The sequence below is a fragment of the Trichosurus vulpecula genome, chromosome 5 (genome assembly GCF_011100635.1).
Source record: "Trichosurus vulpecula isolate mTriVul1 chromosome 5, mTriVul1.pri, whole genome shotgun sequence".
Classification (NCBI taxonomy): domain Eukaryota; kingdom Metazoa; phylum Chordata; class Mammalia; order Diprotodontia; family Phalangeridae; genus Trichosurus; species Trichosurus vulpecula.
Window position 1 is genome coordinate 34,561,379 of NC_050577.1, and position 17,985 is coordinate 34,579,363.

The 17,985-nt window shown below is 42.5% G+C and overlaps 1 protein-coding gene across 1 annotated transcript in view; it reads right to left on the bottom strand.

Annotated features, from left to right (window-relative positions):
* KAT2B (lysine acetyltransferase 2B) overlaps window positions 1-17,985 on the bottom strand; it is a 113,402-nt gene that overhangs the window by 52,615 nt on the left and 42,802 nt on the right. The window contains exons 3-5 of the mRNA XM_036760194.1: window positions 14,205-14,350; window positions 5,747-5,836; window positions 272-453 (exon numbers count right to left, since the gene is read on the bottom strand). Coding sequence (XP_036616089.1) covers window positions 272-453; window positions 5,747-5,836; window positions 14,205-14,350 — 418 coding nt within the window. The remainder of the gene's footprint in view (window positions 1-271; window positions 454-5,746; window positions 5,837-14,204; window positions 14,351-17,985) is intronic.

Below are 17,985 nucleotides of genomic sequence, written 5' to 3' on the forward strand. Positions count from 1 at the left end.
AGTAATCCAAGGATCCATGATTTCAGCCGTTTGGCTATAATCTCTGCCAACATAGGTCACGAGCTATTGGGAAAGGGTCATTGAGGGTTGCTGCAGCTGAATGAGCCTCTCCTCCCTTAGCCAGCCCAGTCCGCAGATGACAGACAGACAGTCTATGGGTCGGCCTGGCCCCTACTGTCAGCTTGCCCCGTTTTCTAAGACCTCCTCCAGCACGGCCCTGGAGAACCCACGGTCACTTCCATGCCCCGGTGACGGCACCTGACCCAATTACCTGGTGTAGTTCACCTTGTATCCTGCGACATCATCATTTGGAGACCGTAACCTTCGCTGCGATGGCGTCTCCAGATGCCAGTAGTTGATACGGTTTAGAAACATCTTGGCCAGCTCGACTATTGTCTGTCTCTCTTTGGAGGGTAGATGACTGAACTTGTAATGTACAAAATTATTCACACCCTTAAGAGAAGGAGGAAAACACTGGTTAAGGCCATTGCACCGTTATCAGACAGACATTCAGCAAGCATTTATTACCTCCATGTGAGGTACTACACCAAGTGCTGGGAATGCCAAGACAAAATTAAACGGTCCTTCCCCTCAAGAAACTTCAGTTCTACCAAGGGGCACAACAGGTACGTAAAGAAGTAAACACAAGGAAAACATCAAATAATTTCAAGAAGAAGAGAAGATCAATGACTGAGGCAGGGGGGAGGGCATGCTCCAGTAGGGTCTCAGAATGGATTCAAGAAATGTAAAGGCTGGGGCAGCTAGGTGGCACAGTGAGTAAAGCACCGGCCCTGGAGTCAGGAGAAACTGAGATCAAATCCAGCCTCAGACACTTGATACTCTTACTAGCTGTGTGACCTTGGGCAAGTCACTTAACCCCAACTGCCCTGCCTTCCCCCCTCCAAAAAAAAAAAAAGGATTAAAAAAAAAGAAATGTGAAGGCAGAACCAATAAAACTTGGCAACTGATTGGATATGGGAGATGAGAGAGAAGGAAGGGTCGAAGGTGACTCTCAGGCTGTGAACCCAAGCAACTGGACAGATGGGGATGTTCTCATGTTTAACTGTTTGAATAATAAAATGTTGGGAAAAGGCAGAAGACCCAAAGCATTCCGAAAACAAGTGTCATCTCTAGTTCATTTCTGGAAAGAATGAGATACAGAGAGGAAAACTCGTCCAAGATGGTAATGAGTGCAATATGGAAGAAGACAGGAACCAGGGCCTAGAATTCCGCCCCCCCCCAACCCCCCGTCTTGCCCTAAGAAATGAAATGTTGCTGAGACAATAAAACCACAAGCTAGAAGTGTCAAAACACTTCTCTTTGAAATGTTTCCGCTTTAAAATTAATGAGTGACAAGGCGATTATTCCGGTGTCATTAGCAGAGCAGTGCTTGAATAAAAACACCCTAAAGGATCACAGAGAGTTTGCTTTATTTCTATCTGCCACTAAAAAATGTAATCACAGGATTGCTAAAAAGGACGTCTAATAACATAAATCACCACAGCGTTAGCCTCTCAGCTCGCACATTGTGTCCAAGCGTCTGAACTTCTAAATGCTCAAAGTTCCCTACTCCTAGGCACTCACTCCAGGCGAAGGGTACTTTTGTGCTAGGGAGAGGAATCCAAAAAGGAAATAAAAGCCAGGCCCTGTCCCTCCGAAAAGCTTGCCATTCTTTGAGAAGGGGCAGTGGGCTGCAGTAGGAAGGAGAAGTAGGGGAATTGAGGCATCTCTTTGAAGACCTCCAGACATGGGAACCCACTACCTTCCAAAGCAGCCCATCGCACTTCTAGATAGTTCTAAGTATTAGGAAATTTTCTTTATAATAAGACTCAACTTTCCTCTTAGATCTGAAGTCAGAGAGATCAGGAAAATGGAAGAGAATCCTGTATGACCCTGGACAAGTTACTTAATATCTCTGGGCCTCAGTTTCTTTGTCTGTAAAATGAGATGAGATTGCCTCTAAGGTGTTCATCAGCTTTAAATCTATGGTCCTACAGATGAGCTATTAAGAAGTAAACAGGCAATATACACAATGTATACACAATAATTGGAAGAGAAAAGAGAGAGCCCTAATACCTAAGCTCACCAAAACCCAGTTCTTTTCTATTTTAACTTTTTAGCCTTCAAAATAAATTATAGCTAGACCTACCTTTACATTAAAACTCATACAAGTTTTCTTATCCAAATAAACCACAGAGAAAATTGATACTGAAAGAGACAGTGTACTGTAGCAAAAAAAGCATTAGACTGAGACTCTGAGGACCTGGGTTCAAATCCCATCTTGGTCACCAATGATCTTGCCTAGATGACCCTGACCAAATTCTTTTTCCCCTCTAGGCCTCAACCTCCTCATGCATGAAAAGGGGTGGTTGGGCCAGAAGCCTGCAAAGGGCTATTTGAGTTCTAAATCTACAACCCTCAGATTGAGATGTTGATGATAGGAAGGTTTGTTTTCTATTCAAATGCGACAGATAGAGTTGTTCTTTCTATTTTCCTGGTTTTAACAAGTGAAACTGCTGTGAAACTATAATGACCAAGTTTGGTCCCAAAACAGAGAAATGAGAAGAGGCCTCCCTGCTTCTCTGAAGAAGTGGGGGATCATGGGAACACTGCATTCAACACTAGTCATTTTCACATAATTATGCTGTTTAGTTTTGTTGAAATTCTCTTTCTCCTTTTTTTTTTTTCCTTTTTAAGAAGGGATAAGTGAGAGGATAGTGACTTCTTAAAAACAAAAAAGTTACATGCAAGAGGATTCCACAGAGCCCCTCAAATGCCACAGGTCTTCTACGGAGTCTTGCCACGGAGTCCAGCTAAGATGGCCTGGAAGATCTCATCTGTCTCAGCACTAATGAGCTAGAAGGCATACCACTGCAAGAACAGCTTACAGCACCTAACCGAACACATTCCGGAAGCCGGAGGCCGATTCCCACGAGCCAGAGTAGATCTAGATGTTGTTTTCCAGGTTCTCAATCTCCCACTCCGCTTGACTGGTTATGCTTCTTACTCGCTATTGGATTCCATTGCTTCAAAGGGCTTTTTCAGTAAGTGCCAAAGTAAAGGACGAAGACTGAATGGTAAAACATCAGCACCAAGAAAAGGCACATTTAATCCCTTCCTTAGTGTTTACACACTCCATTTCATTGCTCCCTGCTCAGATGTGAATATTAATTTTAAAAGCGAATGCTGCACAGTCAGTGGCCCAAAAAAACAAAAGCCAGGTTCTTTCCCAAACTAAACATTCACCTTGGCTCACCAGGACCTGAGGGGGAAGGATTTTGCGAGGCTGGCTTCCAGGATCTAAGATGGCCTAAAAAATGAGTAGGACCAAGACAGAATATGGAGAGGACCAGAGTGAGGCCAAGATGGAGGAGAGGCTGGAAGAGGGACAGGTCACCCAGAAATGGAGAGTTTCTCAACCACAAGAGAATATTTAACTCGTTTCACTTGAAATTTTTTTGTAAGGAGTCGATTAACAACACTGGCAGCAAATGAATTTTAATTATTTTTTCTCTTAATAGTATTTCATTTTTTTTTCCAATTACATGTAAAGATAGTTTTCACCATTCACTTTTATAAGATTGTGAGTTCCAATTGTTTTTTCTCCCTCCCTCCCCTACCCTCTTCCCCTTCCCCAAGACGGTAATCTGATATAGGCTATACATGAACAATCATATTAAACCTATTTCCACATTAGTCATTCAACAAGCATTGATTAAGCATCTACTATCTGCCAGGCACTGTGGTAAATTGTGCAGATTCAAAAAATATTTTACAAGTCCCCATTCTCAAGGAGCTCATACTCGAATAATAAGGGAGACGACATACACACAACTATGTACAAGCAAGATATGTTTAGCATAATTTGGAGGTGGTCTCAGAGGGAAGATCTCAGCATTAAGGAGGACTGGGAAAACCATCAACTTAAAGCGGCAATCTGAAGGAAGTAAGGAAAGTCAGCAGACAGAAAGTGAGGAAGGAGAGAGTTCTAGGGAGGCAAGAAAGCCAGTGAAAATGTACACTCTTGTTGCTATTGCTAGCATTTCCAGAACCATATCACTAAACAACAGGAAGGAGAGTGGGCATTCTTTGCTCTATTCCCTTATTTACTGGGGAAGATTCTGGTGCAGTCCATTGAACTGCTTTTACTTTTAATCTTTCTTATATTAAAAAAAAAAAAGGTCCTTCTATCTTATGCTTTGTAGGGTTTTAGCATAAATGAATGCTGTACTTTGTCAAAGACTTTTTTTCTCTAAATCCATTGAGATAATTGTGTAGTTGGTGCAGTCCATTGAACTGCTTTTACTTTTAATCTTCTTATATTAAAAAAAAAAAAAGGTCCTTCTATCTTATGCTTTGTAGGGTTTTAGCATAAATGATGCTGTACTTTGTCAAAGACTTTTTTTCTCTAAATCCATTGAGATAATTGTGTAGTTTTAAATTTTTCTTTAATATGATTAATTATGGTGATTGTTTTCCATTAATGCTGAGCTATCTTTGCATCCTAATGTAAATCCAATTTAAACATCATGAGTGACTTCATAATGGTCAGCTAGGTGGTGCAGTGGATCTCTAGAGTGCTGGGCCTGAAGTCAAAAACACTCATCTTTTTGAGTTCAAATCTGGCCTCAGACACTAGCTGTGTGACCCTGGACAGGTCACTTAACCCTGTTTGCCTCAGTTTCCTCATCTATAAAATGAGCCGTAGAAGGACGTGGCAAACCACTCCAGTATCTTTGCCAAGAAAACCCCAAATGGGGTCACAAGGAGTCAGACACAACTTAAACAACTGGAAAACAACAACGAATGACTTTCTGGATAAATCACTACAGTCTGTTTCGGTTTATTTAAAATTTCTGAATCAATATTCATAAATGATAGTTCCCCTGTGCATTGTCCTTCCCTGGTTTGAGGATTAGGATTATTATGTCTCAAAAAAGAATCTGATACGGTGGCTCTTTAGGAGGGGGAAGGGGAAAGATATTAGGAGAAATTATGGTAATGGGGAAAAAAAGACATCAGTAAAAGCCTATTTTTAAAAAAAGAAAATGCACTGAGTCAGGAGACAGTCAGGAGGAATTCGAGGAATGGCCAGCCAGGAGGCCAGAGTCACTGTCCCAAAGAGTACACAGCAATCAGATATAAGAAACCTGGAAAGGTGGGGAGTGGGCTAGGTTTGTTTTATATTACTATATATGTGCTTTGCATTTCTTCATCTGCATCCAAATTGGCAGGCATAGTCTGGTGAGGTATGAGAGAGTGCTGAACTTGCAGTCAAAATCCTCCCTCTAGCCCAAATAGCTGTGTGACCCTAGGTAAGTCACTGTACCTCTAGCAGCCTCAATTTTTTTTGAAATTCCTTGAAATGAAGATGATAGCATCTTCCTAAGATGGTTGTTGCTCTACATAACTATGCATATTTTACTAGCGTTTTGTCTTTACTTTTTTCAGGGGAGAGAAGTAGAGGAATGGAAAATCACTGCTTCTTAATTAAAAATAAAATTTAACTAAAAATAATACATTTGGCAATATAAATATCAGCCATTACCATCCTTATCCCTCCTTTGCAAGAGCAGAAATGTCCTTTTTTTCTTTGTATTCTTAAAGAGTAGAAATGCTTTGAATTTTTTTTCTTTGTAATCTCAGTGTTTTGCACAGTGCCTTAAAAATACTAAGTGCTTAATAAATGTATATTGAACGCAAATGAACTTTTTGAATTGAACTCAATGTAAACATGCATTTTTACCTGTTCAATGCTAGGCTTCTCAAATGGAGGGCTCTCCAAGGATCCTTCGACTACAGGTTTCCCCATTTGTAAAATGCATTTTCTTAAAAGCTGCCAAGAAGCCAAAAGACCAAAACGTTAAGAAAAAAAAAAAAATACACACATGAAAAAGATCGAAAATATGTGAGAGAAGGGCATCATCTGTATTTTTTAACATAAATTACATATAAGCTGCTGGTAACCAAGTACCCCCTCCAAAGGACTACCAGTTGTCAGGTGTCTTCCATTAAACATGTCTGACCAGGGGGCCATTTTATTTTTTCAGGGAAAGCAGTCACTGAGGGAAGTTTCCCTCCTACACTCTGCTATCTCCCCCAACTGCATTCCTGGCAATCCTCGATCCTTCCCCAACCCAAACATTTCTTTGTTAAGAGAATACTGGAGGGTCAGCTAGGTGGCACAGTGAGTAGAGCACTGGCCCTGGAGTCAGGAGGACCTGAGTTCAAATACCGACTCAGACACTTGACACACTTACTAGCTGTGTGACCTTGGGCAAGTCACTGGACCCCAATTGCCCTGCTTTCCCCCCTGCAAAAAAAAATAAATACTAGAGATGATGGATGGACAAGGAAGAGATAAGCCGATCTCTCTCTGAACTCAACAATTCTCGTGTTTTAATGGGTATTTGGTCAAGATTTCTTTAAAAAGTACATCAGTATAAAGTAATCTCTGGGGCTCTTCCTGCTAGAACTTTGCAGAATTTAAGTGATAGAAACTATCAGGAGCTGCCTTTTCACTGACTTCAAACCTCTCTCTCTCCCTCTACCTCTCTCCCTCTCTCTCTCTCTTTCCCTCTCCCTCTCCCTCTTTCTCTCTCTCTCTCTCTCTCACACGCGCGCACACACACACACACACACACACACACACACACACACGCAGAGCTGGATGGGGTTGTAAAGAACCTCAGATGCCATTTAATCCAACTCAGAATTGAACAAAGGAAACTTCTGCGACATGTTGAACCTGAGGTTTTCTCTCCTCCGCTCAAAGACCGCAAAGAAGAAAGCCCCCAGGAAGGGTCATTGCATCGAGGCAACTAGGTGGTGCAGTGCTGGGCCTAGAATTAGGAAGACTTGTCCTTCGTAAGTTGAAATCTGACCTCAGACACTTATACCAGCTGTGTGATCCAAGTCACTTCACCCTGTTTGCCTCAGTTTCCTCACCTGTAAAATGAACTGCAGAAGGAAATGTAAAAACACTCCAGTCTCTTTGCCAAGAAGACCCCAAATGGGGTCACAAAGAATCGGACACAACTGAAAATGACTCAACCACCCCCACCACCAATTAATTGTTAGCCAGTTTTTTCCTGACATCGAGTCTAAATTTGCTTCTTTGCAGCTTCCACCCTTCACTCTTAGCTCTGGCCCCTGGGACCAATAAGCCTAATCCTTCTGACACAAGAGGGAATTCAGATTTAGAAAACCGATAAATTTACCCAGGGATTATCCAGGACTGTTTAAAAAGCTAACTCTCCAGCATGTTCAAAGTGCTGGGATTAATTACCCACCACTGGAACTGAACTCTCAGAGTAAGCTGACAGCCAAGTGACAAGAGATCCCAGAGCCACCATGCTGAAGTACTTTACTCTCTACCCTGTTTAAACTGAACTTGTAGCTACTTAACTCATCAGAAAACCACGGATTTATTTTAGTCACACACGTTGCCTCTCCACTCCGCTGCCTTTGTGCTACATGCCTAGAAACAGCCTTGAATCACCGAGATGTACCCGAATGGAAGGGCACCAGGGCAGGAAAGTATTCAGGCACTGACAGGCTGCTGGAGATCAGAACAGCCTCCCAATCGTTGACAACTACAAAACCACTTTTCTCTAACTGAGCAGCATCGAAACGCCCAGGACGGGACCACAAGGTCATAGGTCTGAGGCCACTGAATCCAATTCAACCATTTGCAGTGAAAAAACAAAACAACTGAGGCCCAGGGAGTTTAAATGGGACCAAAGTCACACAAGTAGAAATTACTAGAGGCAGCATCTGAACCCAGGCCCTATGGCTACAGAACCAGTGTTCCTTTCCCTTGACCACTAATATGCTACAGCTAAGCCTTTCCTGGATCCTTGAAATGTACCACAGTAATCTTGACCAAAGAACTGTTCTGTTTTTATCATCACTATAATTACTGCCATCTACATAATATAATAAAGCTTACAAAGTACTTTTAAGCACCTTATCCACTGGAGCCTCAGAATAAACCTGTGAAGTGGAAATACCATTTTACAGATAAGAAAGTTGAGGATGAAGGAGATTAAGTGACATACATAGCTTGTTAAGGGTATAAGGTAGTAATAAAATTAGATCGTAGCAAAACCTCCCAGAGTTGGGGGGGAAAAAAAACAAGAAAAAAAGATTTTTTCTGGTCACCTGATCCACCACTGTTGGCAAAATTGACCATTTGAGGAACTGCAATTTCAAGCTTGGAGCCAGTATGTTACACTAGGAAGAACATTAGAAAGCTTCAATCCTAGTACAGAAAAGCTATTTCCTCTCTCAGGGTCAAAGAGGGGAACCCGGCAGGGACCACAGCAGCCACCTAGACCAACCCTCATTTTACAGATCGTAGATTGAGAACGGGAAATCACCTAGGTCAAAGCCTTCATTTTGGCAGAAGAAGAAACTGAGGCATGGGGAACCAAACTCGAGCATGGTCACATGTGTGGTGACCACCAGAGAAAGGATCTGAATCTTGCTTCCAGAGTCACTGCTTTTTCCATTGTCTCAGTTTCCACTCATGTCAAATGAAAGGACTTCACACTGGCCTTCAAGGTAGACCCTTCAAACTCTAGCACCCTATGATCTTAAATAGGTCTCAATGGTACCACTACCATTCACTTCAAAAATCCATTTTGACCAATGAATGGAAGATGAGTTTGTTTTCAAATATGGGCTTGAAAGTTGTTTTAAATGCCTCCTTAACTCACACTGGCTATTTTGGTATGCTGGAAGACTACGTAGCACAGGAATAAGATTAAATAACAGATGCCTTTTGAATTATTTGTCTGGTATTTGAGACAACTGAGTTCCACATTTTGGCCTTTTTTTTTTAACCCAAGTAATGAGCTAGACATTGCCTTGTTAGAAAATGAAGGCCTTTCAATCAATCAGCAAGTATTTCTTAGCCACCTCTGTGCCAGGCAAGGAGCTTTTTTCAACTCGACACCAACGTTTTCCGGCCCAATGGGCTGCTTATAAACAGAATCAAATCGGGAGGCTGACAGGATGGAAACCTTGACGCCACCTTGACTTCCAGCGGGGCAAGAGGCTCCTGCCAAGGATCGGCTCCAACACAAATAACAGCTACATTCTTGCAGGCCCTGTTTTTCTCTACTGACGTCTCTTCCAGAGACCTTAAGAGTAGGGACTCTGGCACAGCTGGGCCTCGATGACTCAGGCTCCAAGGCCTTGTCAGAATCACCAAATCTCAGAGACCTGTGCAACCCACACTGGAGTGAGAAGGCCCTCTGTGGCAGACTCCTTAGGCTTGGTATGGGGGAAAGAACCCTGGCTCTGGAGTCAGAGGATGCCACACCCTGCCTCTGATATGCCCACATGGCTTTGGGAACCAATAATAATATAAAAATGATGATGACGGCTAGCAGGTATAGAAGGCTTTCATCTTGGCAAAGTGCTTCACCTATATTATCTCACAACAACCCATGTTGCAGATGGGAAGACTGAAGCTAAGAGAGATAAAGTGACTTTACCCAGGGTCACATCACCAGTAAGTGTCTGAGGCAGGATTTGAACTCTGGCATTCCTGACTCTAAATTCAGCCCTCTATCCACTAAACCAGAGGTATAGCCCAAGCCACATTAAAATGTCCTCTGGAAAGGTTTAACAAAATAATAAATATTTTTATTAAATTTTTAATTAAAATTAAAATTTTAATTAATACAATATAGATAATATTAATTTGTGGTTTTCTAAATAAATATGCACCCCCAGCAGGGATCCAGTTCCTCTTTGAGCCCACCTCTTACCTGCCTAACCATTTAACCCCCAGAAGCATGTTTCCTAATCCATAAAATGAAGGGGCTGAACTAGATGGCCTTGAGGTCCCTACCGGTTCTATATCTATGATGCTAAGGGGTCACCTAGCCTTTGCTTGTAGCCCTCCAGTGAGGGGGATGCCACTGCCTTCAATCACAACTGAGTTCATTTTTAAAGAACTAGAGGTATCTTGTTTTTAAGTTTTTCTTTCTCCTATCATCAAGCCTCAACATTCCACTCGGTAGCCATCACTATCTGCTCTAAAGCAAACCAAGTTTATTCCCCATTCCACAAGACAACCCTTCAGAAGCTTAAGGATAGCAATGATATCCCAGACAGGGCTTTCCTCCCTGAGCTAGGCACGCCTAGTTCCTTCAGTCAATCAGCATAACATGAATTCAAGTGTTTTCCCCATTCTGGTTGTCTCTGATCAATCAATCTATTATTTGGCTCCTACTAGCTGCCAGGCACTGTACTAGACACTGAGGAAATAAAAGACAAAATAGGGGCTAATATTCCATCAGGGAAGACAAAACAAGAATTTATAAGAAAAGAAACACAAGGTAATTCAGAGGGACCAGCTAAGTAGCACAGTGGATCGAGTGCCAGGCCTGGAGTCAGGAAGATTCATCTTCTTAAGCTCACATCTGGCCTCAGACACTTACTTAGCCCTGTCTGCCTCAGTTTCCTCATTTGTAAAATGAGAAGGAAACGGCAAAGAACTCCAGTATCTTTGCCAAGAAAATCCCAAATGGACTCACCACTGAACAACAGTAATTCAGAGGGGAGGAGACACTGGGAACCAAAGGGATTACAAGGCCTCAGTGGACATTCTTCTCTCTAACTTATCAAAGCCTTTCCTCTAACGGAAGGTTCTGATGAACATAAAACTTTCTAGATGCAGTCTGACCAGAGCAGACTAGGAGCAGGAAGATTATTTCCTTTGCCCCAATACTCATATTTCTCTCAACATACCCTAAGACTGCATTTACCGTTTTTGGCTGTTCTACACTAGAACCCCCAGATCATCTTCAAATTAACATCCTGGTCTAGTCATGTTTTCTCCCCACATTAGGTAAAAAATAATCAACTTGAGGGAAACAGGAGTTACACTGAGTTGTGATGCTTCCCCCCCACTCAGTAAAGGGTCATGTAGCCTCAAGAAACCCAGGCAAGTGACTGCTATCACCAAGCCAGATTGAGGGGCAGATCTGGAGTCAGGACACCTGGGTTTTGAATCCTGTGATTTGGGCAAGCTACTTCCCATTTTCAAGGGCCCCTGTTTCTTCCTCTGTCAAAAGAGGGGTGTGGATAAGAATGCCTCTGAGGTCTGCTTGGCCTTCATCTAGGATCCTGAATGGAATCTCCAAATGTGAGAGGGCACAAAATGTCAGCAGGTTCCTGAGATCCAAGAGCCAAGAGAAGGGGCCTGAAGTAGAAGCTATGACCCACTGGGCTGCCTCCCATCAGCTGATGGTGATTCTTATCCCTGGGGACCCTAGAAGAGCTTCAGAACGAAGGAATAAGGTCTTGAGCAGACCCAAAAACTTTTCTGGAATCTTCTCTCTAACCTAGAGCTTTTCGACAAGCCTCCTGTCAGTTCTGGCACCTGAAGTTGGTACTCCCTGCTCCCCCAAGAAGATACGGGAGCCAGAACAGTGGCAGCAGTGCATAGAGCTGAGCCAGACCGAGAGCTCATACCTGCCTAAACTGCTGGGCCAGGAGTCAGGGAAACCAGAGTTTAAATCCTACTAGCTGTGAGACCCTGGGAAATCACTCACCTTGCTGAGCCTCACCTGTTAGATAGGGATAATAATGGCACCCACTAGACAGGCTTATTGTGAGGCCCAAACGAGACAGTGTACGTCAAGTATTTTGCAGATCTTAAAACACTACAGAAACAGGAGTTGTCCCTGTCGCTGTCATTGACCTCAGATAAAGACACATTCCCTTTCCACAAAACAACAGTATTTGTTAAGACCAACTGTGCGCAGAGGCATTGAGGGGAAGGAAAAAAGAAATAAAGCCTATCCTCCCTGGGCTAATGACCTCAGGGAGAAAATGAAGTAGCTGAAAATAATATAAGCTCTATAGAAGCAAATCAATGTGACGACAGTGGATAGAGCACTGCCCTGTGTTCAAATCCTACCTCATTTGCTAAGTTACGTGGCCCTGTGTGCATCAGTTTCCCTATCTGTAAAATGGAGAGTAATACCAGGACCTACTACCCAGAGTTATTGTAGCTAGGTAAACTAGATAAATGCCAGCTATCATTATCCAGGAGAATGTATGAAGCGCTAGAGTGAGCCGAATGACACAGAGATTTATCAGGAAAGGCTTCATGGAGCAGGTCGCTTTTGAGAGGGTTATACAGGAAGAGGAGTCATATGACCTGGCAAAGCAGCATGGAAGAAGCTTAAAAAAATTAACCATAACACAAATTCAGTTTCATAAAAACCCTCTTTTCTATTCTTCTTTGTCAACTGAAAAGCTCATGGTTGTGGATACACAGAGCACCGAAGCCTCAGCTGGGTTATAAAATGTTAAGAAAAAAGAGTCTGACAGTTCCTAGTCTGAAGACAGTTAGGTGGCTCAGTGAATAAAGCACCAAGCCTGGAGTCAGGAAGACCTGAGTTCAAATCCAGCCTCAGACAGACACTCATTAATAAAAGACAGAAGTCTTTTGGAAAGTCACTTAACCTCTGTTTGCCTTAATGCACTGAAGAAGGAAATGGCAAACCACTCCAGTATCTTTGCCAAGAAAACTCCCTGGACAGTATTGGCGTGCTATATATATAGTCCACGGGGTCACAAAGGGTCAGACATGACCCAACCACAAGAGCCTAGTCTGAATCCTTGGATTCACTTGAATCAAAGACTTCATCAGCCTTTCATGAATAGAAGGTACTAACAACAGGGCAAAGCCCCTACCCTTAAATTAAGAGAAGTAATCTAGTTTATGGGGACCAAACTATGGTTTCTTCTTCAATCTAATTAAATCATCCTCTTTGTACACCTTTGACCAGACTGAAAGGGGAATCTTCAAGTTAAAGAGGAAGCCATCAGGTTGAGGAATTTACTTTTCTGAGGACAATATTGGTATTACACTGACATTTCTGTTGGTATGTGTGGGCAAATCAAAATCCCTAAACCGAAACTATATTTTTTGTTTTCTCTGTCTGTGGAAGTTTTTCTTTCTTATTTAAATATTCCCATAAAATATATAGTATATAGTACAGTACTATAAAACATATAATATACGGTATTCTATATGTATGCATGTGTATACATGTGTATATGTATACACGTATACATATGTGTGTGTATGAATGAGATGTTGCTTGGAACAGAAAAGAGACACAATTTCCAATTAGCAGGAGAAAATGCTGCCCAGTTGAACTGTTCTCCAACCAGGAATGTTTATATGTTAATAAATTGTCTCTGACTAACATTGGCTGAAATGCATAGTAAATAACTTTTCTTACACATTTGCTAAGTTCATAATTAAAAGAAAAGTATAAAAAAAAATTGACTTAGTCTCTTAAAAAAAAAGACCCTTGGACAGATGCTGTTAATGTAGCTCTGAAGGGATCTAACCTTTCTGGAAAACAATTTGAAATTATATAAGAAAAGGCACTACATATATAGTCCATACCTTTCAATCCAAAGAGCCCATTACTTGGCATATATCCTAAGGAGGTCAAAGACAGACAAGGAGGCTCCATGCGTAACCAAATAGTCATAACACAATTTTTTGTGGCAGAAAAAAAAATCCAGTAACAAATCTGGTACCCATACTCAAGTCAACTAATTGACAAACATTTATTGGGAATGGAAACAAAGGGAAAAACAAGGCCTGTTCTCAAGGCACTCACAGTCTAATGGGGGAGATAGCATACAAACAAGAAGTACACAGGATAAACAAACCATGGCATCAGAATGTAGTGAAACAGGATTGTACTGTGAGAAAGGACCGAATGTGAGGAATTCCAAGAAACATGGAACAAGTATCAACTGAACAAGATTAAAGTCGGCAGAACCAGGAGAACAAAAGTCACAATGACTGCAATACCAACGAAAAACCAACACTAAAGCAAAGTTAGACCGAGTGACGATAAGAGCCCAAACTGGGGCCAGAGAATATACGGAGAAATTCACCCCCCTCCTTTGGGTAGGGGACGGGGGTAGAGGGGAGACGATGAAAATCTTGCTCCCATTGTCAAATGTGGTCACTGTTTTACTTAACAGCTTTTCTTTTTTTTAGCAAGGAGGGTCGCTCATATGGGAAGGAGTTGGATATATTGACAAATCACGATAATGTTTAAAACAGAGGCATCTCCTGGAGCTTTTAACATTCTGTGGGTATCAGGGAAAAATCTCATGAGAGATGTCGAAGAAAAAAAATAAACTCTTACCTTGAACAGGTAGAAATAAACTTGTTTGGTGTCTGCATCTTCTTCTTTGTGAACACAAGTGAAAAGATATTCCACATCCAACACTATGCCAAGGAGCCTGTTCATTTCTTCCTCTGACACATTCTCCAGGTGAGACACATGAGCAGCTGAAAGGGGGCATCAAGAGACTCAGGTGAGATGGCAGCTAACAGCAACCAGTTCACCAGTTCACCAAGGTTCACATTTGAAAAGGAACTTTCTCATCAACTTAACGGCATGCAAGATAGGCCAAAACCCAAATTTCCCAAGTCCTGTTAAGATCTAAGTCTTCCCAATAATTTTCTTCTTATGATTATGCTAGGCCCAAATGTTCGAGGGGGGGCCAACCCAACCTCCGTAAGTCAGAGACCAATTTAGTTACTAAAGAACACTAAAGTGACTTATTTCTCTGGGGGCCAAGATAGCTCAACATTCTCAGACTGAACCTTCAAAGCAATGAACCTTTCTCTACAAGAAGGAGGACCTTCTAGCAAATCTATTGGGTCATATATTGTCACACTGGGGGACTGGGGTCCTAGGATGCCATACAAAAACAAATTCCCCTGGAAATTCAGCCATAGAGGCTCCTCTGATTTTGTCCAGGATAACCCCATGAAGAATGACTTGAAGGCTAGTACAGATCAATGTTCTGATTAACAGAGGCTAACTCCTGAACTATTTAGTCTGGAATTGGAGGATTTCCACCATCTCACCCTTAAGGACAGATGGGAAGCTGGTCCCACTTGCTGCCTCACCACCCTTGTTCACGAGATGCTCCATTCTTGGAAATGGCCTCCCTGCTCCAATTCATATTTCAAGCCAAAGTTCAAGCCCCAGGCTCTCTACAAAGCCTTCCCTGACCATCTCGAGCTGTAGCTATTTCCCTCTTCTGAATCTCAATAGCACATATTATCTATACCACTCAAAAGTATATAATCATTGAGAACTAGATAAGTACGAATAGTAGTAACAACACTTGATGTACCTACTATCCCCTGCTGTGAGTAAAGCCTCTACATGGACATTGTGGGGTCCAGGTGAAAATCATGTGAAAAGATAGTGAATCCCCTGCCCCACACATACACACACACACACGCTATACCACAGGTGCTCAATAAATATGTGCTAACAGCATGACTGGTTAAGGGAAAGTTATTTCTTATTGACAAGAACTTCTACAGTGTGACCAGCACCAGAAAGGATTCCTCCCAGGAAGACTGGCACAAAGCAGCACTTAAAAAAAAAAAATGAATGTGACGGGCAAAGAGACAGCATGGTGTGCTGGATGGAACACTGGGCTTGGGAGTCAGAAAGAAGTGGGTTCAAATCTTGTCTCTAACATTTAATACTTGCGTAGCCTCAAGCAAGTCATTTAGCTACTGAAGCCTGAGTTTCATGATTTTTTAATTTTGCGGGGGAAGGGAGGATCAAGGTTGTGTGAGTGTCCAGAACTGATTTAATCAGCATGGTGAATACTCAGTGTGGAAATTCTCTCCATCAATGAAGACTCATAATCTATAACTATAAAGTAAACGTCTTGGAGAGTTGCCCAGGATACCGAGGGACACATAACTTGGACACGTAGCTATTATGCATTAGGGGCAGGATTTGAACTGGCTCCAAGGCTGGCCATCTACCAACCACGCCTTTCCATCTATCTCTATGGAGATAACACGTGTGGCACCCATTTCACAAGGTTGCTGCGAGGCCCGGATGAAATAACACACGCAAAGCACTTGTTATATGAATTTAGAAAGTTACTATTATCATTCACCATCCTTGCTACTAGGGGGAACGAGGTGCATTCTGGGGCTAGGCCAAAAGGGATTAAATGATTAAATACTGGGGGGGTGGGGATGGGGGGGGCTGTTGGAATATGTCTGGAGGCAGAGGCAAAGAAATGAAAGCTAGAGATACAACAGCCACCTCTTTCTTCTTGGATTTTTAGTCAGAAAAAGCAATGGAAAGCAGTATTCAAACCCTTTGTGGCTGTTAGTTGTTTTGGTCACATCTGCCTCTTTGTGACCCCACTTGGGGTTTTCTTGGCAAAGATACTGGAGTAGTTTGATAATTCCTTCTCCAGCTCATTTTACAGGTAAGGAAACTTAGGCCAACTGAGGGTGAAGTGACTTGCCCAGGGTCACACAGCTAGGAAGCGTCTGAGGCTGGATTTGAACTAAGGAAGATGAGTCTTCCCGACTCCAGGCCTGGCGCTCTATGCACTATGGCGCCACTTAGTGGCTCTTTCGATCCCTTTAAGTGTACAAAAGTCGACATTCAAAAGTAGGCCATATGCTTGGGGTGCGCCCATGTGCCCCAGCAGAGACCTTCCTGGAATAGGGAGAGTGATACAAACAGTGTGGAGGTATGCTGGCCATCCTGAGTGATAAGGAAAGAACTTTAGTCGGAAAATCGCAGTAACAAACTCAACGCGGTATGTTACCATATGTAAAAATTATACCTGTAATCAACAGAAATATAACACGCAAAACACTACAAATGGCTGACTGCGTCTATCAGAAAGATACGCAAGAGTGGAACAATGATCTAGCCTCAATCTGGTACATCACAGACTCTGCTGTTCAACCAAGAACCCTAGTATGACATTCATGGGCTTAAAAACACTGAGTAACTGAAAGATTTCTGGACTTCGTCCCTATTTCAGGGAGCAAAGAAGGAGCAACAGAGTGGCAGAAGATGCATTTGTTTGTTAAATGAGTTCATTCTAAAGAAGCCACCCTGAGACATTTAACTGTTCTCTTCTCCTCTTCAGGTCATAAGGAGTGAGGCCTTCCGGAGTCATGTTTCCTCCTACAAGAGAAGTAATCCACAAGGTTCTTATATCGGCCACAGGCAGGAAGAGAAAAAGCACTCCGGAGAAGATGTCTGTCTTCCTGGGGCGGCTCCACTGCCTTCTAATATCAAAGAGCTGAAAAAAAAAACTTGGGCCAAGGGAGGAATCGGTGTGTTGTGCAACAAATTCCCGGAGCCACTCATTACACCATACTGGTCAAATTAAGTTTGTTATTTATAAGCAGTTTAAACCTTCAAAGTACATGGGCTAGTTTATCTGGAAAGCCATCTTCGCACACATTTCTGGTTGTGGATGAGATAAAAACCCAAGTAAAGCAAATGAGTTCTAAGAAGTTTGGCTCCATTAGCAATTACTCATTTCCCTCCTACTTTATTTAGATTAAATCAGCTTCTAGGTTTCAAAAGTACTCGAAGGCAAAGGAGTGGGGGGAGGAATAAATCAGAGAGTCTAGAAAAGGGAGGTGATAAGTGGAGGAGAAGCCCCTCCCTGCCAAGAAGCAGCTTTAAAAGGAGGTTCCCTGTGATCTCCAGCTCTGGCTCAATGATGCCATGATCTGAAGGCATCTGAAGCATACATCCTGCGGTCTGTTTTAGGGGAATGAAGGGGAATTACTTCTTCTAGGACAAGAGCTCCTAGTCAGGGGCCTGTAAACTTTTGTTATTTTTGATAACTTACATTCAGAGCTAAATGCTTACGGATTTTATCATTGAAAACCTTAAGTGAATGGGGGTCTGCTCTGGAGACTTTCACCAGATTGCCAAAGGAATACAGGACAGCAAAAATACCAAGGACCCCTGGCCGAGGAAGTCAGGGAAGGATGAAAGGCTGAGGGTTGGGGTAGAGGGAGATAAGGAAAGCTGAGATCATCTGCTCTGAGCAGGGGCTAAGTGATGGACTGTGAGATTAAAGGAAAAAAAGGGGTCTGGCATGGCTGCTTTGGGGAGTGAG